This window comes from Scyliorhinus torazame, chromosome 13 (genome assembly GCF_047496885.1).
Source record: "Scyliorhinus torazame isolate Kashiwa2021f chromosome 13, sScyTor2.1, whole genome shotgun sequence".
NCBI classification, from domain to species: domain Eukaryota; kingdom Metazoa; phylum Chordata; class Chondrichthyes; order Carcharhiniformes; family Scyliorhinidae; genus Scyliorhinus; species Scyliorhinus torazame.
Genome location: NC_092719.1, coordinates 73942347 through 73969710, shown reverse-complemented (window position 1 = coordinate 73969710; position 27364 = coordinate 73942347). Strand labels below are relative to the sequence as shown.

General features: G+C 48.2%; 1 protein-coding gene across 6 annotated transcripts in view; it reads left to right on the top strand.

The window, feature by feature from the left end:
- recql (RecQ helicase-like) overlaps positions 1–24365 on the top strand; it is a 52933-nt gene extending 28568 nt beyond the window's left edge. For all 6 annotated transcript variants that reach the window (XM_072471766.1, XM_072471765.1, XM_072471769.1 and 3 more), the window contains 5 exons: positions 3806–3897; positions 6026–6245; positions 19974–20094; positions 20991–21161; positions 22285–24365. In XM_072471766.1, the coding sequence (XP_072327867.1) occupies positions 3806–3897; positions 6026–6245; positions 19974–20094; positions 20991–21143 (586 nt within the window). In that variant the 3' untranslated portion in view covers positions 21144–21161; positions 22285–24365. The remainder of the gene's footprint in view (positions 1–3805; positions 3898–6025; positions 6246–19973; positions 20095–20990; positions 21162–22284) is intronic.
- Positions 24366–27364: the final 2999 nt, after the last annotated feature.

Sequence of the window (27364 nt, the reverse complement as noted above, 5' to 3'; positions counted from 1 at the left end):
GTCCCTGCTTCCACCACCTCCTCCGGTAGCGAGTTCCAGGCACCCACTACCCTCTGCGTAAAAAAACTTGCCTCGTACATCTACTCTAAACCTTGCCCCTCGCACCTTAAACCTATGCCCCCTAGTAATTGACCCCTCTACCCTGGGGAAAAGCTTCTGACTATCCACTCTGTCTATGCCCCTCATAATTTTGTATACCTCTATCAGGTATCCCCTCAACCTCCTTCGTTCCAGTGAGAACAAACCGAGTTTATTCAACCGCTCCTCATAGCTAATGCCTTCCATACCAGGCAACATTCTGGTAAATCTCTTCTGCACCCTCTCTAAAGCCTCCACATCCTTCTGGTAGTGTGGCGACCAGAATTGAACACTATACTCCAAGTGTGGCCTAACTAAGGTTCTATACAGCTGCAACATGACTTGCCAATTCTTATACTCAATGCCCCGGCCAATGAAGGCAAGCATGCCGTATGCCTTCTTGACTACCTTCTCCACCTGTGTTGCCCCTTTCAATGACCTGTGTACCTGTACTCCTAGATCTCTCTGACTTTCAATCTCTTGAGGGTTCTACCATTCACTGTATATTCCCTGCCTGCATTAGACCTTCCAAAATGCATTACCTCACATTTGTCCGGATTAAACTCCATCTGCCATCTCTCTGCCCAAGTCTCCAAACAACCTAAATCCTGCTGTATCCTCCGACAGTCCTCATCACTATCCACAATTCCACCAACCTTTGTGTCGTCTGCAAACTTACTAATCAGACCAGTTACATTTTCCTCCAAATCATTTACATATACTACAAAGAGCAAAGGTCCCAGCACTGATCCCTGTGGAACACCACTGGTCACAGCCCTCCAATGAGAAAAGCATCCTTCCATTGCTACTCTCTGCCTTCTATGGCCTAGCCAGTTCTGTATCCACCTTGCCAGCTCACCCCTGATCCCGTGTGACTTCACCTTTTGTACTAGTCTACCATGAGGGACCTTGTCAAAGGCCTTACTGAAGTCCATATAGACAACATCCACTGCCCTACCTGCATCAATCATCTTAGTGACCTCCTCGAAAAACTCTACCAAGTTAGACATGACCTCCCCTTCACAAAACCGTGCTGCCTCTCACTAATACGTCCATTTGCTTCCAAATGGGAGTAGATCCTGTCTCGAAGAATTCTCTCCAGTAATTTCCCTACCACTGAAGTAAGGCTCACCGGCCTGTAGTTCCCGGGATTATCCTTGCTACCCTTCTTAAACAGAGGAACAACATTGGCTATTCTCCAGTCCTCCGGGACATCCCCTGAAGACAGCGAGGATCCAAAGATTTCTGTCAAGGCCTCAGCAATTTCCTCTCCAGCCTCCTTCAGTATTCTGGGGTAGATTCCATCAGGCCCTGGGGACTTATCTACCTTAATATTTTTTAAGACACCCAACACCTCGTCTTTTTGGATCTCAATGTGACCCAGGCTATCTACACACCCTTCTCCAGACTCAACATCTACCAATTTCTTCTCTTTGGTGAATACTGATGCAAAGTATTCATTTAGTACCTCGCCCATTTCCTCTGGCTCCACACACAGATTCCCTTGCCTATCCTTCAGTGGGCCAACCCTTTCCCTGGCGACCCTCTTGCTTTTTATGTACGTGTAAAAAGCCTTGGGATTTTCCTTAACCCTATTTGCCAATGACTTTTCGTGACCCCTTCTAGCCCTCCTGACTCCTTGCTTAAGTTCCTTCCTACTTTCCTTATATTCCACGCAGGCTTCGTCTGTTCCCAGCCTTTTAGCCCTGACAAATGCCTCCTTTTTCTTTTTGACGAGGCCTACAATATCTCTCGTCATCCATGGTTCCCGAAAATTGCCGTAATTTATCCTTCTTCCTCACAGGAACATGCCGGTCCTGAATTCCTTTCAACTGCCACTTGAAAGCCTCCCACATGTCAGATGTTGATTTGCCCTCAAACATCCGCCCCCAATCTATGTTCTTCAGTTCCCGCCTAATATTGTTATAATTAGCCTTCCTCCAATTTAGCACATTCATCCTAGGACCACTCTTATCCTTGTCCACCAGTACTTTAAAACTTACTGAATTGTGGTCACTGTTACCGAAATGCTCCCCTACTGAAACATCTACCACCTGGCCGGGCTCATTCCCCAATACCAGGTCCAGTACCGCCCCTTCCCTAGTTGGACTGTCTGCATATTGTTTTAAGAAGCCCTCCTGGATGCTCCTTACAAACTCCGCCCCGTCTAAGCCCTGGCACTAAGTGTGTCCCAGTCAATATTGGGGAAGTTGAAGTCTCCCATCACCACAACCCTGTTGTTTTTACTCTTTTCCAAAATCTGTCTACTTATCTACTCCTCTATCTCCCGCTGGCTGTTGGGAGGCCTGTAGTAAACCCCCAACATTGTGACTGCACCCTTCTTATTCCTGATCTCTACCCATATAGCCTCACTGCCCTCTGAGGTGTCCTCTCGCAGTACAGCTGTGATATTCTCCCGAACCAGTAGCACAACTCCGCCTCCCCTTTTACATCCCCCTCTATCCCGCCTGAAACCTTCTGACCTATTGCTCCCGTGCCCACCCCCCTGCCATACTAGTTTAAACCCTCCCGTGTGACACTAGCAAACCTCGCGGCCAGGATATTTATGCCTCTCCAGTTTAGATGCAACCCGTCCTTATACAGGTCACACCTGCCCCGGAAGAGCTCCCAGTGGTCCAGATAATGGAAACCCTCCCTCCTACACCAGCTGTTTAGCCACGTGTTTAGCTGCTCTATCTTCCTATTTCTAGTCTCACTGGCACGTGGCAAAGGGAGTAATCCCGAGATTACAACCCTCGAGGTCCTGTCTTTTAACTTTCTGCCTAGCTCCCTGAACTCCTGCTGCAGGACCTCATGCCCCTTCCTGCCTATGTCGTTAGTACCAATATGTACAACGACCTCTGCCTGTTTGCCCTCCCCCTTCAGGATGCCCTCTACCCGTTCGGAGACATCCTGGACCCTGGCACCAGGGAGGCAACATACCATCCTGGAGTCTCTTTCACGTCCACAGAAGCGCCTATCTGTGCCCCTGACTATAGAGTCCCCTATTACTATTACTCTTCTGCGCTTTGACCCTCACTTCTGAACATCAGAGCCAGCCGTGGTGCCACTGCTCTGGCTGCTGCTGTTTTCCCCTGATAGGCTATCCCCCCCGACAGTATCCAAAGGGGTATATCTGTTCGAGAGGGGGACAACCACAGGGGATTCCTGCACTGACTGCCTGCCCTTTCTGGTGGTCACCCATTTCTCTGCCTGCACCTTGGGTGTGACCACATTTACATAACTGCGATCTATGACGCTTTCCGCCACCTGCATGCTCCTAAGTGCATCCAATTGCTGCTCCAAACGAACCATGCGGTCTGTGAGGAGCTCCAGTTGGGTGCACTTTCTGCAGATGAAGCCACCCGGGATGCTGGAAGCCTCCCGGACCTGCCACATCTCACAGTCAGAGCACAGCACCCCTTTAACTGACAATGCGTCAATTAATTAAAATTTAAATTTAAATTTAAAAAACATTTTTTTTGAATATTTTTTTTAAAATTTCAAAGTTACTGTTAATTATATTCCGCAAAATGACATTTGTTGTGTATACTAACACAATGTGTTCACACTGTGACAATGCTGCAATCTAATGTGTATATACTAACATGATACATTCACACTGATGCTGTAAAAGTTATGGTTTTAACCCATTTAAAACGCACCCATTTGTACACCATTAAAAGTGGAATGTTTATTGTTGAGTGTCGATGTGCTTTATTTCCAGATGCCGACGTGCGCAGATAGCACAATATTTTGATGAAGTCTGGGATTCAACAAAGTGCAATAAGATGTGTGACAACTGCAACAATGACATTTGTAAGTACTTCTCTGCATGTTCAGGCCCTGATTTGTTCTGTTGATATGTTTTCTTCCTATGTTCAAAATATTTTTTCGGTAGAAACTGTTAAGTACCCTGGGAACTTGTGAAGTGACTGTATGTGACTACTGTGGAAGCACCGAGTTCGTATGGAACATTTGGTCGGTTCCGAAATCAACAAAATAAATGCTCATTTTTATCAGTTATAATTCTTAAACCGGATTTGGAAATAATTGTGCATCATTCTGTAAATGCCATAGCATGACTAAAACATAATTCCTCAGGAAAAGAAAAGTAAGGCATAAATGAGAAAATCAGGAAATAACATCACATGGTATTCAAGGTTACTTAATTAATAATCTAGGTATTTATCACACCCCAAGAGTGTGCCGTGCCCATAAATATTCATACATTACTGTGTTTTAGCACTATTTGTATTTTCAGAGGTTTCTGTTTTGGGCTCGGCATTGTATTGCCAGCGGGTTTTAATTTGAGTTGCCAGACGGTGGCTAGTCTGTCAACGCTTGACCATAATTGAGACCTCTAAAATTAAACACTGTCCAGTAGGTTCAGACTGCTGCCAGGAGGGATGAGTGCTCCCCAATGCACCTGTAAAACAGGCAGTATTTAAACAGCAATCTGTAGCCAGTCATGGTGCAGTTAATAAAAGCAGAAAACACTGGAAGCACTCCGCAGCCCAGACAGCATCTGTGGAGAGAAGAATAGAGTTAATGAAGCAGGTCAATGACCTTTTGTCAGTATGTCAGGGTAGAATTAAGGTTGTAAAATAGTTTCAATGTTACCTGTTCAATTGGGTTGCTTCCTCCTCTTTGGCACCTCCACTCACCCACCAGCGACTTGAAAGAGAATCGTTAAAATAGAAGTTAAATGTTGCTTGACAGCTAGGATTCAAACTCCCAATTGGAAACTTAAAGCATTGGGAAATGTGGGAGGGAATGGTTCTCCATGCAGGAGCTGCTATTATGTACGAGAGAATGGTTGTCAAATAACAGCTGCTATTATATGGGAGAGATTTTTTTTACAAGGGAGAGAATAGTTTTCTATATAAAAGTTGCTATTATGTAGGGGAGAATGATTTTCTGTATGATCAATGCTTGAATTAAAAATATTGTTTCTATGCGACCATAAGATCTTAGAGCAGAATTTGTCCATTCAGCCCATCGGGTCTGCTTCGCCATTTGATCATAGCTGATACGTTCCTCATCCCCGTTCTCCTGCCTTCTGCACATAAGCCCTGATTCAAAGATGTGCAGGTTAGGTGGATTGGCCATGATAAATTGCCCTTGGTGTCCAAAAAGGTTGGGTGGAGTTACTGGGTTATGGGGATAGGGTGGAGGTGTGGGCTTGAGTGGGGTGCTCTTTCCAAGGGCCGGTGCAGACTCGATGGGCCAATTGGCCTCCTTCTGCACTGTAAATTTTATGATTCTATGATCCCCTTATTAATCAAGAAATCCCCTTGTTAATCAAGAGCACCAGATTTGTGCTTGAGGTTCTGTTACCTACAAGGCTATAGACCAAGATCTGGAAGGTGGAATTAGACAGAATCATTCTTTCTTACACCATAATGTAATAATGATCTTTGTTGTCACAAGTAGGCTTACATTAACACTGCAAAGAAGTTACTGTGAAAAGCCCCTAGTCACCACATTCCGGCACCTGTTTGGGTACACACAGGGAGAATTCAGAATGTCCAAATTACCTAACAGCATGTCTTTCTGGACTTGTGGGAGGAAACCGGAGAACACGGAGGAAACCCACACAGACACATGGAGAACATGCAGACTCTGCAGACAGTGACCCAAGCTGGGAATCGAACCTGGGACCCTGGAGCTCTGAAGCAACAGTGCTACCATGCACATAAGAACAAGGAGCAGGAGTAAGCAATTTAGCCTCTTTACCCTGCTCCACCATTCCATACAATCATGGATGATCCCATCGTGGCCTCGACTTTCGACTTGGTTTAAACTGCATTTAATGTAGTCTTGAAGCTCTGTATCATTTAATATTTATACATGTTCAGACAAATAAATTGCAGTGTAGTAACATCTAATTAATGTGAAAAGCAATCCTTTCTAATGCTGCAATGCATTTATTCTCGTCTTGTAGCAGATGAAAAGGTCGATGTAACCAGTTTTTGTGCTGATCTGATCAAAATACTAAAACAAGCTGAGCAGCTCAGTGAAAAGCTCACCCCACTGAAGTTAATTGAAGCCTGGAATGGAAAGGGTCCCTCTAAACTGAGGGTGGCTTCAGTACGCCCTCCAAATCTCTCCAGAAATGAAATGGAAGAACTAATTGTCCATCTTCTTCTAGAGCAATACTTGAAGTAAGTATGATGATTCTTTAGTAATTTTACAATAAGGCAGTAGACCTCTGGAGTGGGAACATTGAAGATTTACTAGAATGATGGCAAGAATAATTATTAAGCAAAGCTTAGAAACTGGGGCTTCATTACTGGAACAGAAAAAGTTAAGGGAGCAAACGTCCTGAAAATTATGAACAGGAGTAGACCATTGAACTAGGCCCGCTGCGCCGTTTGTTCCCATATCCAAGTCATATATTGTGAATGACAGGGAACCCCGAGTGCTACTCCCAGCATTACCCCTCAAGTCACATCTTGCCAATGTGATGATGACCTGTTTATTCCTAGTCCCTGTTTTCTGCCTCTTAGCTAATTCTTAACCCATGCCAGTATATTGCATCCTATGCCATGTGCTTTAATTTTGCTAACCAACCTCCTATTGGGGTCATTATCAAAAATCCTCTGAAAATCCAAGTATACTATGTCCACTGACTCCCTTTTATCATCTCTGTCAATAGCATAGAACATTACAACGCAGTACAGGCCCTTCGGCCCTCGATGTTGCGCCGACCTGTGAAACGACTCTAAAGCCCATCTACACTATTCCCTTATCGTCCATATGTCTATCCAATGACCATTTGAATGTCCTTAGTGTTGGCGAGTCCACTACTGTTGCAGGCAGGGCATTCCACGCCCTTACTACTCTCTTGAGTAAAGAACCTACCTCTGACATCTGTCCTATATCTATCTCCCCTCAAATTAAAGCTATGTCCCCTCGTGCTGGACATCACCATCCGAGGAAAAAGGCTCTCACTGTCCACCATATCCAAACCAGAGTTTTGTACAGCTGCAAAATGACCTCATGGCTCCAAAACTCAATCCCTCGGCCAATAAAAGCTAACACACCGTACGCCTTCTTTTTCTTTTTGAAATATATTTTATTAAAGTTTTTCGATCAAAAAGAATTTTCCATTTTTACAACTTTGTAACAAAATGTACATTGACCGTTATTTAAACAATATATTAACTTAACAACAAGTGCAGAAAAATAAATAATAACATTGAAAAAATAAATATAATCATAAATAACTAGCATGGAAAAGAACAAAAAAAAACCAAGGACCCACATGTACCCCCCCCCCCCCCCCCCCATTCCCCCTGGGTTGCTGCTGCTATCTTTCCTGTTTTCCCTTATCGCTCTGCGAGATAGTCAAGGAACAGTTACCACCGCCTGGTGAACCCCTGAGCCGAACCTCTTAGTGCGTACTTTATTCGCTCCAATTTTATAAACCCTGCCATGTCGTTTATCCAGGCCTCCACGCCCGGGGGTTTAGCTTCTTTCCACATAAGTAGAATCCTTCGCCGGGCTACTAGGGACGCAAAGGCCAAAACATCGGCCTCTCTCGCCTCCTGCACTCCCGGCTCTCCTGCAACCCCAAATATAGCCAACCCCCAGTTTAGTTCGACCCGGACCCCCACCACCTTTGAGATCACTCTTGCCACACCCACCCAGAACCCATGCAATACCGGACTTGACCAAAACATGTGGGTGTGGTTCGCCGGGCTTCCCGCGCACCTCCCGCACCTATCCTCCACTCCAAAAAATCTACTCAGCCTTGCTCCCGTCATATGCGCCTTGTGTAGAACCTTGAATTGGATCAGGCTGAGCCTGGGCACACGAGGACGAGGAATTTACCCTACTTAGGGCATCTGCCCACAGCCCATCCTCAATCTCTTCCCCCAGCTCCTCCTCCCATTTACCCTTTAGCTCCTCTACCATCGTCTCCCCCTTGTCTCTCATTTCCCTGTATATATCGGACACTTTACCTTCACCGACCCATGCCCCCGAGATCACTCTGTCCTGGATCCCCTACGCCGGGAGTTGCGGAAATTCCCTCACCTGTTGCCTTGCAAATGCCCTCACTTGCATATATCGGAAGGCATTCCCAGGTGGCAACTCTTATTTTTCTACCAGTGCTCCCAGACTCGCGAACGTCCCGTCCAAGAACAAGTCCTTCAATTTCACAATTCCTGCTCGTTGCCAAGATTGGAATCCCCCATCTATCCTTCCCGGGACGAACCTGTGGTTGTTCCTTATCGGGGACCACACCGAGGCACCCGTCACCCCCCTATGTCGTCTCCACTGCCCCCAAATCTTCAAAGTCGCCACCACCACTGGGTTTGTGGTGTATTTTTTCGGGGAAAACGGTAACGGCGCCATCGCCAGTGCTTTTAAACTTGTTCCCCTACAGGACGCCATCTCCAGCCTTTTCCACGCCGCTCCTTCTTCTTCCCTCATCCACTTACATATCATAGACACGTTGGCGGCCCAATAGTAATCACTCAGGCTCGGCAGTGCCAGTCCCCCTCTGTCCCTCCTATGCTGCAGGAACCCCCTCTTTACCCTTGGGGTCTTTCCAGCCCACACAAAGCTCATAATACTCCTATCCACTTTCTTGAAGAAGGCCTTTGTAATCAGTATGGGGAGGCACTGAAACACGAAAAGAAACCTCGGGAGGACCACCATTTTGACCGCCTGTACCCTACCCGCCAATGACAGGGGCACCATGTCCCACCTTTTAAAGTCCTCCTCCATCTGCTCTACCTGTCGTGTCAAGTTAAGTTTATGCAAGGTTCCCCAGTTCCTAGCCACCTGGATCCCTAGATATCGAAAGTCCCTTGCTACTCTCCTCAGCGGCAGATCGTCTATTCCCCTGTCCTGTTCCCCGGGGTGCATCACAAATAGTTCACTCCCATGTTCAATTTGTATCCCGAGAACTCTCCAAACTCCCTGAGTGTCTGCATTATCTCAGGCATCCCCTCCACTGGGTCCGCCACATATAGCAGCAGATCATCCGCATATAATGACACCCGATGTTCCTCTCATCCTCTAAGCACCCCTCTCCACTTCGGAGAGCCCCTCAGCGCTCTGGCTAATGGCTTGATTGCCAACGCGAACAGTAACGGGGACAAGGGACACACACCCCTGTCTTGTGCCCCTATGTAATCGGATATAGTCAGATCGTTGCCTGTTTGTAACCACGCTTGCCACCGGGGCCCCGTACAGGAGCTGAACCCATCTGATGAACCCCTCTCCAAATCCAAATCTCTTCAGTACCTCCCACAGGTAGTCCCACTCCACTCTATCGAATGCCTTCTCTGCATCCATCGCCACCACTATCTCCGCCTCCCCCTCCGGTGGGGGCATCATCATTACCCCCAGTAACCTTCGTATGTTGGCATTCAATTGCCTCCCTTTAACAAACCCTGTCTGGTCGTCATGTACCACCCCTGGGACACAGTCCTCTATCCTAGTTGCCATCACCTTGGCCAGTAACTTGGCGTCTACATTTAGGAGGGAGATGGGCCTGTATGACCCGCACTGCAGCGGGTCTTTGTCTCGTTTCAGGATCAACGATATCGTCGGGGGTAGTGTCCCCCTTTCCTTAGCCTCATTGAAGGTTCTCGCCAGGAGTGGGGCCAGTAGGTCCACATGTTTCCTGTAAAGTTCCACCGGGAACCCATCTGGTCCCGGGGCCTTTCCTGCCTGCATGTTCCTGATTCCTTTTACCACCTCCTCCACCTCAATCTACGCTCCCAGACCTGTCACCTCCTGCTCCTCAACCCTCGGGAACTCGTCCAAGAAGTGCATCATTCCCTCTTTCCCCTCCGGGGGTTGGGACGTATACAGCCTCTCACAGAATTACTTAAACACCCCGTTCACCCTCTCCGCCCTCTGTTCCATCCTTCCCTCCCCGTCCCTAATTCCTCCGATCTCTCTCGCCGCCCCCCTCTTCCTAAGTTGTTGGGCCAGAAGTCGGCTCGCCTTTTCCCCATACTCGTATTGTATTCCCTGTGCCTTCCTCCACTGCGTCTCCGCCTTACCCGTGGTCAGCAGGTCAAACTCCATCTGTAGTCTCCGTCTTTCCTTGTATAACCCTTCATCCGGCACCTCCGCATATTGCCTATCCACCCTCAGAATCTCCCCGATCAGTCTCTCCCTTTCTTTACCCTCTTCTTTCCCCTTGTGGGCTCTTATGGAAATCAGCTCCCCCCCTAACCACCGCTTTCAGCGCCTCCCATACTACTCCCACCTGGACCTCTCCATCATCGTTGACCTCTAGGTACCTTTCAATACATCCCCTCACCCTTCCACATACCCCCTCATCTGCCAACAGTCCCATGTCTAATCTATAAAGTGGGCGCTGCTCCTTCTCCTCTCCTAGATCCAGATCCACCCAGTGTGGGGCGTGATCTGAAACGGCTATAGCCGAATATTCCGTTCCTGCCACTTTCGGGATCAGCGCCCTTCCCAGGACAAAAAAGTCTATCCGGGAGTATACTTTATGGACGTGGGAGAAGAAGGAAAACTCCTTACTCCTCGGTCTAGCAAATCTCCAGGGATCTACTCCTCCCATCTGCTCCATAAACCCCTTAAACACCTTGGCCGCTGCCGGCCTCCTCCTGGTCCTAGATCTGGACCGATCCAGCCCTGGGTCCAGCACCGTGTTGAAGTCGTCCCCCCAATACCAAATTTCCCATCTCTAGGTCCGGGATGCGCCCCAACATACGCTTCATAAAACCCGCGTCATCCCAGTTCGGGGCATATATGTTCACCAGCACACCGCCTCACCTTGCAATCTGCAACTCACCATCACGTACCTGCCCCCACTGTCCGCCACTATGGTCTTAGCCTCAAACCGTACCCGTTTCCCCACCAGTATTGCCACCCCTCTATTTTTCGCATCTAATCCTGAGTGGAAAACCTGTCTCACCCATCCTTTCCTTAATCTGACCTGATCCGCCACTTTCAGGTGCGTCTCCTGAAGCATAACCACGTCTGCCTTTAGCTTCTTTAGGTGCGCAAATACCCTTGCCCTCTTAATCGGCCCGTTCAACCCTCTCACGTTCCACGTGATCAACCGGGTTGGGGGGCCCTTTACCCCCCCCCCATCGTCGACTAGCCCATCCCCTTTTTTAAACCAGCTCCTCACCCGGGTCCCACGCACCCGTTTGTCCCCCAGACAGCGCCCTCCCGTCCTGACCATCCCATATCAGCTCCCCCTTGCCCTCAGCAGCAGCAACCCAGTTAATCCCCCCCCCCGCTAGATTCCCTTCTAGCTTGATTGCTCCCCCCCCATATTGCTTCCGGGAGTCAGCAAACTCTGGCTGACCTCTGCTTCCCCTGTTTACCCTTGGCCTCCCTGCGTGTGGGGCCCCCTTCCTTCCTGCGCCCACTTTTCCCGCCACAATTTCCGTAGCGCGGGAGAAAAGCCCGCGCTTCCCTCTCGGCCCCGCCCCCAATGGCACAGTCCCCTTCCCCACCGGCGCCAACATTTCTTCGTGTTCCCCCCCCCCCCCCCCCCTGGCGGTGGGGGAGAAAAAATTCTCTCGTCCAACATTTTTACAGATAAGCTCTGCCCCCTTTACAATTCCTTGCCACCACCTCGCTACTTCTTTCCAAACATCCATTCCTCAAATCTAGTCCAACTTCTCTTGAATAAATGCCCACATCTCCTCCGCCGTCTCGAAGTAGTGGTGTTTGCCCTGGTGTGTAACCCACAGTCTTGCCGGCTGCAACATTCCAAATTTCACTTTTTTCCTGTGGAGCACCGCCTTGGCCCGATTGAAACTCGCCCTCCTTCTCGCCACCTCCGCACTCCAATCTTGATACACGCGGATCACCGTGTTCTCCCACCTGCTACTCCGTGTCTTCTTAGCCCATCTCAGGACCATCTCTCTGTCTTTGTAGCGGTGGAACCTCACCACTATTGCTCGCGGTATTTCCCCTGCCTTCGGTCTTCTCACGAGGGCCCGGTATGCTCCCTCCACTTCCAGGGGCCCCGTCGGGGCCTCAGCTCCCATTAAAGTATGGAGCATCGTACTCCCATACGCCCCAACATCCGCTCCCTCTGACCCTTCGAGAAGACCCAAAATCCTTAAATTCTTCCTCCTCGAGCTATTTTCCAGGGCTTCCAGCCTTTCTATGCACCTCTTATGTAGTGCCTCGTGTGTCTCCGTCTTCACCACCAAGTCCTGTATCTCGTCTTCATTCTCGGCTGCCTTTGCCTTCACTCCACGGAGCTCCATCTCCTGGGTCTTTTGCGTCTCCTTCAATCCCTCAGTCGCCAGCAACATCGGCGCCAGCACCTCCTTCTTGAGCTCCTCCACACATCGCCGGAGGAACTCTTGCTGTTCCGGGCCCCATACCATCTGGGCTCCCTCAGCCGCCATCTTGCTACTCCCTTCTCTTCTCTGCCGCTGCTCCAGAGGATCCTCCGCAATCTGGCCACTACTATCGCTTCTTTCCATCTACACCCGGGGGGACTCCTTCCTTTATCGCCTCACACTGAGTTTGGCCATGAAACATTTCCGTTGGGGCTCCCGATAAGAGCCCAAAAGTCCGTTAAAACGGGAGGTGCCGAAACGTGCGACTCAGCTGGTCATCGCCGCAACCGGACGTCGCCACCGTACGCCTTCTTAACAACCCTCTCAACCTGGGTGGCAACTTTCAGGGATCTATGTACATGGACACCGAGATCTCTCTGCTCATCCACACTGCCAATAATCTTACTATTAGCCCAGTACTCTGTCTTCCTGTTATTCCTTCCAAAATGAATCACCTCAGACTTCTCTCCAATAAACTCCATTTGCCACCTCTCAGCCCAGCGCTGCAGCTTATCTATGTCCCTCTGTAACTTGTAACATCCTTCCGCACTGTCCACAACTCCACCGACTTTAGTGTCATCTGCAAATTTACTCACCCATCCTTTGCCCCCTCCTCCAGGTCATTTATAAAAATGACAAACCCCAAAAAACTCCCAACATGCCCATCAAACATGATTTTCCATTCATAAATCTATGTTGACTGATCATTATTATCCAGGTGTCCATTTATCACATCATTTATAATAGAAAGGTCTTTTTTCTCTCTTAAATAGTGGAGTGACTTTTGCTACCTTCCAATTTGCAGGAACCTTTGTAGAATCTGTAGAATTTTGAAGATCATCACCAATGCATCCAATACCTCCATACACACCTCTTTCAACACTCTAGGATGTCATCAGGTCCCAAGGACTTATCAACCTTCAGTCCTATTAATTTCTCCAATACAACCTTCTTATTAATACAAATTTCCTTCAATTCCTCATTCTCCCTAGTCCCTTGGATCTCTAATCCTGGGAGATTTCTTGTATCTTCCTCAGTGAAGTCAGGCACAAAGTAATCATTTCGCTTCTCTGCCACTTCTGTAATTCCCATTATAAATTCCCCTGGCTCTGTCTGGAATAGACCCACATTTGTCTTATCCAAATCTTTTTACATACCTATAGAAGCTTCTACTGTCTGCTTTGAGATGGTAAATGGTGAACAAATTGTTTCCACTGGATGGCAGATGATTAACAATTGGCTTGGGGCAGTAGAAATACTTATACACATAGGGTTATTAATATGTAGAATGTTTTGTCATGAGGTTTTTGAGGCAGAAACTAGCATAATTTAAAAGGAAATTGAAAAGATATTTGAAACTGTGGGTAAAGCAGGATGCATGGCATGGGGATGGAAATGGAATTGGACAATAAGACAGCTGCAGTGGAAGAACTGAAGCAATAGGCACAATTACTTTTTCCTGTGCTTAATGTTTTATGAGCCTTTATTGGAGCATTTCTCAAAGCCGCTATTACCATAAGACATCGGAGCAGAATTAGGCCACTCGGCCCATCGAGTCTGCTCCGCCATTCAATTATGGCTGATATTTTCTCATCCCAATTCTTCTGCCTTCTTCCCCTAATCCCCTTATTAATCAAGAACCTATCTAACTCTGTCTTAAATATACTCAATGATTTGGCCTCCACTGCCTTCTGCAGCAAAGAGTTCCACAGATTCACCACCCTCTGGCTGAAGAAATTCCTCCTCATCTCAGTTTTAAAGAATCGCCCCTTTAGTCTGAGATGGTGTCCTCTGGTTCTAGTTTTTCCTACAAGTGGAAACATTCTCTCCACGTCCACTCTATCCAGGCCTCACAGTATCCTGTAAGTTTCAATAAGATTCCCCCCTCATCCTTCTAAACTCCTGAGTACAGACCCAGAGTCCTCAACCGTTCCTCATACGACAAGCTCTTCATTCCAGGGATCACTCTTGTGAACCTCCTCTGGATCCTTTTTTTTTTAAAAAAACACATATTTTTATTCAAATGTTTTACTTATTTTCAACAACCCCCTTACTGAAATAAGCAAAAACAAAATAAACGTCTTATACCTATGTCACGTATTCTCCCGATATACAAGCTCCCCATTAAACAATAATAAACACAGTAGTAAACACAAAGTACGGCCCCCCCCCCCCCCCCCCGGTTGCTGCTGCTGCTGACCACCTCCTAACGCTCCGCTAGAAAGTCCAGGAACGGTTGCCACCGCCTGAAGAACCCTTGCACAGATCCTCTTAAGGCAAATTTTACCGCTCCAATTTAATGAACCCTGCCAAGTCGCTGATCCAGACTTCCACGCTTCGGGGCCTCGCATCCTTCCACTGTAGCAGAATCCTCCGGCGGGCTACCAGGGACGCAAAGGTCAGAATACCGGCCTCTTTCGCCTCCTGCACTCCCGGCTTGTCCGATACACCAAATAGTGCGAGGCCCAGCTCTGCTTAACCCGGGTGTTTACCACCTTAGACACCGTCCTCGCAACGCCCCTCCAGATCCCATCCAGTGCTGGGCACGCCCAGAACATGTGGGCATGATTTGCTGGGCTCCCCGAACACCTCACACACCTGTCCTCTACTCCAAAAAACCGATTCAGCCTTGCCCCCGTCATGTGCACCCTGTGCAGAATCTTAAATTGTATCAGGCTAAGCCTGGTGCAAGAGAAGGAAGAATTTACCCTACCCAGGGCGTCCGCCCACATACCCGCGTCTATCTCCCCCCAGCTCCTCCTCCCATTTACCTTTCAGCTCCTCCACCGAGGCCGCCTCCCCCTCCTGCATCTCCTGGTAGATCGCCGAGACCTTGCCTTCTCCAACACACCCCCCTGAGAGCACCCTATCCTGGATCCTACGTGCTGGCAGCAGCGGAAATTCCCTCACCTGCCGTCTTACAAACGCCCTTACCTGCATGTACCTGAAGGCATTTCCAGGGGGGAGCCCAAATTTTTCCTCCAACGCCCCAAGGCTCGCAAACCATCCCATCTATAAACAGGTCCCCCATCCTTCTAATACCTGCCCTGTGCCAGCTCAGGAATCCCCCATCCATTCTCCCCGGGACAAACCGATGGTTCTCTCTGATCGGGGACCACACCGAACCCTCTGCCTCCCCCCGTGGCGTCTCCACTGCCCCCAAATTTTGAGGGTCGCCGCCAACACTGGACTCGTGGTGTAGCTTGATGGCGGGAGCGGCAGCGATGCCGTCACCAGTGCTCTCCGGCTCGTGCCCACACAGGACGCCATCTCCAGCCTCTTCCATGCCGCCCCGTCCCCCTCCATTACCCACTTGCGTAGCATCGCCACATTGGCAGCCCACACAGATTAGGCAACGCTAGCCCTCCTCTGTCCCTGCTCCGTTCCAGAAATACCCTTCTCAGCCTCGGGGTCTTTTTCACCCACACAAATCCCATGATGCTCCTGCTGACCCGCTTAAAAAGGCCTTGGGGATCAGGACGGGGAGGCACTGGAATATAAAAAGGAACCTCGGGAGCACCGTCATCTTCACCAACTGTACCCTACCCGCCAGGGATAGTGGCAGCATATCCCACCTTTTAAACTCCCCCTCCATCTGCTCCACCAGCCTCGTCAAGTTGAACTTGTGTAGGGCCCCCCAGCTCCTGGCCACCTGGATCCCCAGGTACCGAAAACTCCTTTCCGCCCTCTTCAGTGAAAGCTCATCTATCCCCCTTCCCTGGTCCCCTGGGTGTACCACAAATAGCTCATTCTTCCCCATGTTGAGCTTATACACGGAAAAGTCTCCAAATTCCCTGAACATCTGCATCACCTCTGGCATCCCCCCCCAATCGGGTCTGCCACATACAGTAACAGGTCGTCTGCATACAGCGATACATAGAAAAATACAGCACAGAACAGGCCCTTCGGCCCACGATGTTGTGCCGAACCTTTGTCCTAGATTAATCATAGATTATCATAGAATTTACAGTGCAGAAGGAGGCCATTCGGCCCATTGAGTCTGCACCGGCTCTTGGACAGAGCACCCTACCCAAGGTCAACACCTCCCCCCAACACTAAGGGCAATTTTGGACACGAAGGTGTTCCTCCCCCCCGCCCCCCTGCACCAGCCCCCTCCAGTTCCTGGACTCCCTCAGAGCCATCGCCAAAGGTTCAATTGCCAACGCAAACAGCAGGGGGGATAGGGGGCACCCATGCCTCGTCCCCCGGTACAGCCGAAAGTATTCCAACCTCCTCCGATTTGTGGCCACACTTGCCACCGGGGCTTCGTACAGTAACCTAACCCAACTAACGAACCCCTCCCCGAACCTCCTCAACACTTCCCACAGGTATCCCCACTCCACCTTATCAAAGGCTTTCTCCGCATCCATAGCCGCCACTATCTCCGCTTCCCCCTCCACATGATTACATTTAGGAGCCTCCGCACATTGGCGTTTAGCTGCCTTCCCTTCACGAAACCCCTCTGGTCCTCGTGGATCACCCCCGGAACACAGTCCTCAATTCTGGTAGCCAACACCTTTGCTAACAGCTTCACATCCACGTTGAGGAGCGGGATTGGCCTATACGACCCACACTGTAAAGGGTCCTTGTCCCGCTTCAAGATCAGCGAGATCAGCACGCTGGACATTGTCGGGGGTAGGGGCCCCCCGCCCCTCGCCTCATTGAAAGTCCTCACTAGTAGTGGGCCCAACAGGTCCATATACTTCCTGTAAAATTCCACCGGGAATCCATCTGGCCCCGGTGCCTTTCCCGCCTGCATACTCCCCAGCCCCTTAGTCAGCTCCTCCAGCCCTACCGGTGCCCCAAGCCCCGCCACCTGCCCCTCCTCTACCCTCGGGAACCTCAGCCGGCCCAGAAAACGACGCACCCCCCCCCCCCCCCCCCCCCCCCCCCCTCCTCCGTCTTGGACTCAGACCTATTCAGCCCCTCAGAAGTCTCTAAATACCCCATTTATTCCCACCGCACTCCGCAGCGTGTTCCCCCCCCTTTACCCCTGACTCCCCCAATCTCCCTCGCCGCCTCCCGCTTCTGAAGCTGGTGTGCCAGCATCCGGCTAGCCTTCTCCCCGTATTCATTCACCGCCCCTTGCGCCTTCCTCCACTGCACCTCCGCATTCTTGGTAGCCAACAGGTCGAACTAGGCCTGGAGGCTCCGTCGCTCCTTGAGTAGTCCCTCCTCGGGGACCTCTGTATACCTGCTATCTACCCTTAAAATCTCCCCCACCAACCTCTCCCACTCTCTCCTCTCCTTCCCCTCCTTGTGGGCCCTAGTGGAGATTAGCTCTCCCCTAATCACCACCTTCAGTGCCTCCCAGACCACCCCTACCTGCACCTCTCCATTATCGTTCACCTTTAGGTATCTTTCAATGCACCCCTGGATCCGCCCGCTCACCTCCTCATCCGCCAGCAAACCCACCTTCAGGCGCCACAGCGGGCGCTGGTCCCTCTCCACCCCTAGCTCGAGCTCCACCCAGTGCGGGGCATGCACTGAGATGACTATGGCCGAATACTCCGTGTCCTCCACCCTCGGGATCAGCGCCCTGCTCAAAACGAAGAAGTCAATCCGGGAGTAGGCTTTATGGATGTGGGAAAAGAAAGAGAATTCCCTGGCCCCCGGCCTAACAAACCTCCATGGGTCCACTCCTCCCATCTGGTCTATAAACCCCCTCAGCACCTTGGCCGCCGCCGGCCTCTTACCCGTCCTGGATCTAGAACGGTCCAATGCTGGATCCAATACCGTATTAAAGTCTCCATCGACCCCCCCCCCCAGTGTGAGAATCTCTCTCCCCTCCCCCCGCCTGTCCATCAGCGGGCGCTCCTCTCCAGCACCACCCCTCCCCCTGACCCCGCCCCCTTCCCTCCCGAGCACAGGAGAAAAAACTGCGCTTTCGACCAAGCTGGCCCCGCCCCCTCAGTCGCAGCTCCCTTTCGCGGCCTGATCTCAGCTCCCCCACCTCGGGCCTCCCCTCTCCCTCCCCCCCCCCCCCCAATGGGGCCCCCTCCTCTAACCATCGACGCCCACACTCTCACCAAACTCCCACTACGAACCATTTGACCCTACCCCACCCAGCACCCAAAAAGAAAACAGTACCAAACAGAACAGAACATCTCTCTCTTTCCACCCCCCCCCCCCCCCAAACACAACAATCACATCAATCCCCTCTCGACATCCCCTCGCAACCGACCCTTAATCCGATTCCAACTTTTCGGCCTGGATAAAGGTCCATGCCTCCTCTGGCGTCTTGAAGTACTGGTGGCGGTCCTTAAAAGTGACCCACAGTTGCGCCGGCTGCAACATTCCAAATTTCACCCCCTTTCGATGCAGAGCTGCCTTAGCCCGATTATACCCGGCCCTCTTCTTGGCCACCTCCGCGCTCTAGTTCTGGTATATCCGGACCTCTGCATTCTCCCACCTGCTGCTCCACTCCTTTTCCCACCTTAGGACACACTCCCTGTCCACAAAGCGGTGGAACCGCACCAGCACCACCCGTGGCGGCTCGTTGGGCCTCCTCGCCAGGACTCGGTGGGCCCCCTCCAGCTCCAGGGGCCCCGGGAAGGCCCCCGCGCCCATCAACGTGTTTAGCATCGTGACCACGTATGCTCCAACATCCGACCCCTCCGGGAGACTCCGAATCCGCAGGTTCTTCCTCCTCGACCGGTTCTCCATGTCCTTGAACTTCTGCCATTTCTTATGCATCGCCTCGTGCGCCTCTACCTTCACCGCCAGTCCCAAGATCTTGTCCTCATTCTCCAAGGCCTTTTGCCGCACCTCCCGGATCGCCGCCCCTTGGGCCTTCTGGGTCTCGAGCAGCTTGTCTATCGAAGCCTTCATCGGCTCCAACAGCTCTGCCTTCAATTCCGTGAAACAGCGCTGGAGAAACTCCTGCTGTTCCTGCGACCACACTGCGTGGTATCCACACGCCGCCATCTTGGTTTTCCTCCCTCGCACTTTTCGCTGCTCCAAAACGACTTTTTTCACCGCTCCACTCCTGGTCCAATCCACACAGTGCCGGGGAAATGTTACTATCACCTTCCCACACTGGGAACCGTCGAACAAATGCCGCTGGGGGCCCTAAAAAGAGCCCAAAAGTCAGTTTCTGTCGGGAGCTGCCGAACGCGCGACTTAGCGCCGCATAGCTGCAACCGGAAGTCCCCTCTGGACCCTTTTCAAGGCCAGCACATTCTTCCTTAGATACGGGGCCCAAAACTGCCACCAATACTCCAAATGGTGTCTGACCAGAGTCTTATACAGCCTCAGAAGTACATCCCTGGTCTTGTATTCTAGCCCTCTTGACATGAATGCTAACATTGCATTTGCCTTCTTAACTGCCGAATGAACCTGCACATTAACCTTAAGAGAATCGTGAACAAGGACTCCCAAGTCCCTTTGTGCTTCTGATTTCCTAAGCATTGCCCCATTTAGAAAATAGTCTGTGCCTAAATTCCTCCTTCCAAAGTGCATAACCTCACACTTTTCCACATTGTATTTCATTTGCCACTTCATTGCCCACTATTACGATGAACTGAAATTGATTTCAATTCAATGTTTCTGTTCAATATAATTGAATTGTTGTTTGGCTTACAGAGAAGACCTCAGCTTTACTGCATTTGCCACAATTTCATATCTGAAGGTGGCACCCAAGGCCAATCTCTTGAGTAATACGAAGCATGTCATTTCCATGCGCATGAAAGTGAGAAATAACAAGGTAATTATGGAAGTATTAGTGTAAAACTGGGTAGCTTGAGAGTGGAAGAAGTGAAAAGAATAATCACGAAGTGGGAAGACTGGGACTTTTGTTCAGTATTCTAATTTTTTTTAAAAGAATTGTTGGCTGGATGTGGGTGACCACGTTTTTCCATCATCCCTAAATGTCCAAGAAAGTGGTGGGTCTTCCTGAACTGCTGCAGTCCCAGTGATGATGGTGTGCCCAATACATTGTTCCAGTGACATTGAAAGCATGGCACTATATCCCTTGGCTGGGATGGTGTGTGACTTGGAGGTTATGCTGTTCCCAAGATATTTCTGCCATCTCATAGCAGTGGCAGAAATCCCAGGAAAGGGAAGTATTCTGGACTTGATCTTAATGATTTGCCAATGTGCATCCTGTAGATTGTGCAAACTGCAGTTGTATGGTATCGAGGCTGGGGGAGGGGTGGTGCAGTCACAGGGCAGGTGCAGGTTGGATAAGGTGCAAATTGAGTTCAGGGCATGGGTGCTCATCAAATGGATTATTTTGTCCTAGTGTCGAGCTGCTTGAGTATTGTTGCAGCTGTAGCTATCTAAGCCAGTAGTGGGTATTCAATAACCACCTTGTGCACACAAAAGGCATTTATTAGCTTGGGTGAAAGGCTGGTGTGCAAAACCTAACACTGACTGCACATTGAGAATTTAAGAGACTACCACTTAATGTTCAATATCCAAATATCAGTTAGTGTTGCTATTTAAATGATCCCGTAATCAGGCTTTGTTGCCTTTTCTACCTGGGTTTGGGCGACATTGGATTCATGTCACTATAAATAGGTTTTTAAAAATGTGCTATTTTGATTAACATTTGTTTTCAAGAAAAGGTCTAATTCTCCGAGATGTATGTGCCATTTGTAGCTAGGTTCTTCTACTGAGGAAGTACCAGAAAAAGTCAAAAGTGCTCAGCAGAACGAGACTGGGAGTAAGCGTAAACAGACGTCCACTGCAGACAAAGTAACCCCCAGCAAGAAAAGCAAGGCAGTCAAGGATATACCACTCATCCTGGACTGATTCACCTCCACTAAAACAGTAAGACATGGTTGACTAAATGTTTTCCCAGCACATCCCCATATCCATCAAATGGTTAAAACAGCCTATACTGTAATAAAGTTAACATTTTTAATGCTCTTGAGGTCACATGGGTTCTGTATCAGTGACTAGTTATTACTGTTTTTAGTGTCACACTGAAAAGCCCTGTCTCTCAAGTGAACTGAAAGCAGTGATGCACAGCTCCTGCTATGATCTACTTATGATCTTCTGACTGCTTCATTAACAATTTAGAAGAATAGATTGCAAAGTAAATCATTCACTCAAGTAAACATATATCTCAATCTAGAGATTAGGTGCTAATGTACTTTGAAATGAAAATGAAATGAAATGAAAATCGCTTATTGTCACAAGTTGGCTTCAATGAAGTTACTGTGAAAAGCCCCTAGTCGCCACATTCCGGCGCCTGTTCGGGGGGGCTGGTACGGGAATTGAACCGTGCTGCTGGCCTGCTTGGTCTGCTTTAAAAGCCAGCGATTTAGCCCAGTCGGACATGTCCAGGAAATGCAACAATTAACAAATGAAGTTGTCACTCAGTAGAGTGGATCTCTCCGCCACATGCTATTACAGTTACTCCGCTCTTACTTGAGGCTTTTTCCTGCCTGGTTGTTGCTCTGTAACCACAAAGCTGAAAAAAATACATTTTTATTAACAGCTTCCACCTCATTGAGGAGGCTTTAGACCAAGCCACATCCAACAGACGACATTGAAAAGCACCTGCAAAAACAAATCCGTTCTTCTTTGGGTCATACCCTATACGCACCAAGTTTTGTTGAAATCTGTCCATTAGTTTTTGCAATATACTGTTTACAGACAAACTGCCCAACAAAAGGAACAAAAGCATTAACCCTGCCCACCTTCCGTGGCAGAGTTAATTAATGTTAAGAGTGAATCCTTGATTCCACACTCTCAGCGGGGAACAGCAGTCATGTGGGTCAGAAATGAGGACTACAGTTTTGCCACCTCATCTCTGATGGGGGTGGGGGGCAGGGAGGCAATACACGTTCGGAGCAGAAAATCAATTAATCCAATCAACAAAAAAAAAACTGCTGGAATTTGTAAGAATTGCCCAATAACGAGACTTCTTTCAATTTTTTATTCTCAGGAAGAGACTGTTCCAGAAATAACTTTTGGGAAGTGGAACAGAGTGTGAGGAGAAGGGAGATGTTGAAGAAGATTAGAAAGCTTTCTGCTAAAGTAAGCTTGCCAGAAATCCTCGGCTGGAAATAAATGTTCAAAAGAGGCTAAAACGCTGCAACAGTATGATTAGCGATCACAAACATTACAGCTAACCTGTTTCAGACTCAGTGAAATAACAGAGGTCCATAAAACCTGAAGGAAGTCTGCAATATTACATGTGATTATTGGGGACATGCGGGGCGGGGGTTTAAACGTCATGCATTCTTGCAATAATTGAAACCAACAATAGAACGGTGAAAAGTGATTGAACTGCTTTAGTAGAAAGCCAACACCTAATGATTTGAAGCCATCTGCTGGTGGACCAGTACAGAAGATAACTTGGGAAAGCTAGGAACTTGAACAAGTCAGTATGATGAAACAAATGCATAAAATTTCAAAACAAATAGAAGACAGCTGATGGTAAAAATGGAAAAGGAGTCTTACCAAAAAGGTTTAGCTTAATGTTTACTAAATGGACGCAAATGCTATTTCTGCTCTTCGCTGCAATGCCTTTTCACCTAGGCGAATATAAAGATTTCGCCTGAATGATAAATCTGTATCACCCCCTTGTGACAATAGGTTGCAACTGGTGAATGTGTAGTTAGTTCCTGAAGCAATGATAAAACTGACCAGAAACAATTTTTTGTAAATAAATGCTACAAAATATTTGATGCATGACTGATTTAATTTTGCATATTGTGTAAGCAGTACATTACAAATTGTGGATTGTAAACTTTTTTTTAAGGGTGTCACTAGCCGTGCAAAACCCTGGCACTGAGCACCATGAAATAAAGAACTGGCATTTCTATAGCACCTCGGGTTATCTCAAAGTACTTCACAGCAAATGCACCTTTTGAAGTGCAGTCACTGTTGCAATATAAGGAAATGGAACTTGGGCATGAAAAACCTCTTTGCCACTTCTGTCCTGCATATTGAAGCTGGGAACAGTGGCTGACAAACTTGAGGAGGAGGAGAACATAACTTCTCAAAAAACCTGTCGCAGCTGGGGAGAGCTGTAGACTGGAATGCTTGGACGAATTGTACATTGGTTCCGTGTAATCTTCTGCAAATTTGATCTCATGGTTACAGAAGCTGTGGAACAGAATTCACTGTACCATCTGATCATTTAAATAATTGGTTTGATAAAAGAATCAACAGCATAAAATCACATCATCATTGATCATCTTGGATTTCTCGTAGTTAAGAAAAATTCTAAAGACTGTCGAAAATGATTGGCTTAATTAATTTTAAGATGCTTATTCCCAAGGCTGACCATAAATGATCAGCGTTCATTGTACTTCCAGTAATTTACAAAAAAATTCAATCGTGTGCCCAGTTTCACTTCTGCAGTACTCCAGTGCTAATGCATCAACAAAAACAGAGGCCGCCTCTTGCTGGAAGTAATGAAATCTGTGCCACAACAAATAATTGGCATAAGTGATTTTTCTTTTATTCATACAAAGGATGGGGGTGCTTCATTGGCTAGACCAGTCCTTGGGTGGCATGGCAGCACAGTGGTTAGCACTGTTGCTTCACAGCACAAGGGTCCCAGGTTCAATTCCTGGCTTGGGGCACTCTGTGCGGAGGCTGCACGTTCTCCCTGTGTCTGCGAGGGTTTCCTCCGGGTGCTTCGGTTTCCTCCCACATGTCCTGAAAGACATGCTGTTGGGTAATTTGGACATTCTCAATTCTCCCTCTTGTGTACCCGAACAGGCGCTACAACGTGGCGTCTAGGGGCTTTTCACAGTAACTTCATTGCAGCCTACTTGTGACAATAAATATTATTATTATTATATCCCTCGATGGTGGTGATGAGCTGCTTTCTTGAACCACTTTGTTCAATATTGTCAATTGTGGAAAATCAATCAATCATTGTTAGCATTTATTCAGCTATGTTGGTAATCATTTTTATTTGCACTATTTCTTGTATGCTTTTAATTGTAATAAAGTTTTCCAAGTTACTGTCTTCCATTTGGTCGACTGAAATAAAATTTCAATAGTTATGTACCACACTGCATAAAATCGGTGTCATTTGGGCTGGAAGCATGCAGCTAAAAAGTAAAAATTAATGTGAGGTTAAATATGCAAAAGTATTTGCTGCTAATTTTGAACCCAATGATAGCCACTATTTTTCAACTTAGTAAAAAGAAACAACAATATTGGCTTGTAATCTGGAGCACATATTTCTGTACAATAGTACAACAATTCAATAAACATCATGAGCTGAAAACTGCATGTGGCATTTTCTCACATCAATACTTATTGTGGCGTGAGAATTCAGAACAATCGATCCTTAATATCCACTTCTGATCGAAAGAGGTTGCCATTTTTATATGCCTGGGTTTTCACAATAGTAGCTAGATATTGGGCTTACACTAATAGAAGAGCAAAATGTTCAACAAAACATGAGTAACAAGCTTATCTGAGGTGGGATGCAAAGTTATAACTTGCGTGGCAGGTTTCTTAAATATACCATCTACATCTGTTTCTGGGTCTGCCAAAAATGCAGCTTTTGAGCTTGTTTGCTGCTTCTTGCCAGGCCTCTGCTGAAGGTCCAATATTCCTTGTACCCAACTCCAGTCGCAGCATATCCACATGACACACATCACTTTCCAGCAAACCCTGTTTCATACCTTGGCATTGAATTAATTTGCTTTTGTCTACTCCACTTGCTCCCACCCCATCCAACTGACATATTTATCACAATTTTCAGCCTCTCTGAGGAATACTAGTTCCCTTTCCATATTCTGTATTGGTTAAAAAGCCATTTTCGTGGGTTTAAACTAGCTTGCCTGGGGGTGGAATCCTGAAGGGTGGCCCAAATTGGAAGGAAGTAAAGTTGGTAGTGGTGTGACCAAAAGGCTGGAGAAATGAAGCAAAGCATTGAATACGGGTGGAATTATGTTAAATTGACAAAATTTAAGGACACTGTACCTGAGGGTGGATAATCTAAAGGAAGGAATAGAGGTAAATAGGTATATAATGACTATTACAGAAACATGGCTGCATGGTGACCAAGACTGGGAACTGAATATTCAAGGATATTTGACATTTAGGAAAGACAAACGGAAGGAGGTGGAATTGTGCTGATAAGGGATGGGATCAGTGCAGTAGTAAGGGAGGATCTGGGATCGAAGAACACTGGGTGGGATTCTCTGATCCTGAGGCTAAGTGTTGACGCCGTCGCGTTTTACGACGGCATCAACAGGCCCAGGAGCAGCGATCTTGAGCCCTACAGGGGGCCAGCACGTCACTGGAGCGACTCACACAGCTCCAGCTGCCAATGCCAGCGTCAAACGGGCGCCGTGGGTCTGTGCATGTGCGCTGCATCCGGTGCAAATGCGTGCTGTGACCGGCGCGAACTCCCGCATGCGCGGTAGCTTCCTTCTCCGCGCCAGCCCCGATGCAACATGGCGGAGAGCTACAGGGGCCGGCACGGAGTAAAAGAGGTCCCCACCAGGAGAGGCAGGCCCGCCGATCGGTAGGCCCCGATCGCGGGCCAGGCCACAGTGGAGCGACGTCGGGACGGCGTCGCGTGAATCGCGCCCGGCCCAGCAATTCTCTGACCCGGCCCCGAGATCAGAGAATCCCGTCCAATATGTTGAATGTGTTTAGCTGGAGCTAATAAACAGCAAATGGCAGCAGACATTGGTTGGAGTTGTTTATAGCTCACCTAGTAGTAATGGTATGTGGGACATGGTAAAAATCAAGAGATGAAAGAAGCATATAGCAATTCAGTAATCATAGGTGACTTCAATCTGCACCTAGGCTGATTAAACCAAGTGGGCACAATGCTATGGAAGGTGAGTTTTTTGGAATGTGTCAGGAATGGGTTCCTAGAACAGTATGTTGAGGAGCCAACTAGAGGGTAGGCTAATCTAGATCTAGTATGTAATGATAAAAGGTTAATTAATATTGTCACAAGTAGGTTTACATTAACACTGCAATTAAGTTACTGTGAAAAGCCCCTAGTCGCCACATTCCGGCACCTGTTCGGGTACACTGAGGGAGAATTCAGAATGTCCAATTCACCTAACAGCACGTCTTTCGGAACTTGTGTGAGGAAACCGGAGCACCCGGAGGAAACCCACGCAGATACTGGGAGAGTGCGCAGACTCCGCACAGAGTGACCCAAGCCGGGAATCAAATCTTGGTCCCAGGCGCTGTGAAGCAACAGTGCTAACCACTGTGCTACCATGCCGTCCAAAAAGGAAGGCAAGGCTTCCTTCGACCCAGAATTGAACCCGCGACCTAAGGATGTCAGCTTTAATCATCTACAGTCCTCCGCTCTACCAGCTGAGCTCTCAAAGGATAATTAATAATCTTGTTGTAAAATAACTTTTACGGGTGCGTGACAGCTTGAAAGTGAGGAAGTTCAATCTGAAGCCAGGGTGTTAAGCTGAGGAAAGGAAGTTATAAAAACATGAGGGACAAATTGGCATGACTGTGTGAGGACAATGGATAGTCTTCAAAGAACTATTACACAGCTTACGTATACATTCCCCCCCCCCCCCCTCCCCCCCCCCCGCCGCCCAAAAACAGCCAGTCAACCATGGCTGAGAAAGGAAGTTAAGGATTGTATAAAATTAAAAGTTGCCAGAAATAGTAGTAAACCTGAGGATTGGGAGGTTTTTAAAATACAGCAAAGGGTGGATAAGAAACTGATAAAAGAAAGGGAGAATAGAAGAAAGAAAAGGGCAGAACAGGAACAGACCCTTCGACCCTGCAAGCCTGCAGCAACCATTTTTTAAAAAGATTTTTTTTTAAGATTACCCAATTCATTTTCAAGCCTGGGCCAACCATCTTGGCCATCTAACCTAAAACTTTTTTTATACACTTCAGGGTTCCACATCTCTTATTCCCATCCTATTCATGTATTTGTCAACGTCACTATCGTCCCTGCTTCCACCACCTCCTCCGGCAGTGAGTTCCAGGCATCCACTACCCTCTGTAAAAAAAATAAAAAAATAATCTTGCACATCTCTAAACTTTGCCCCTCGCAAATA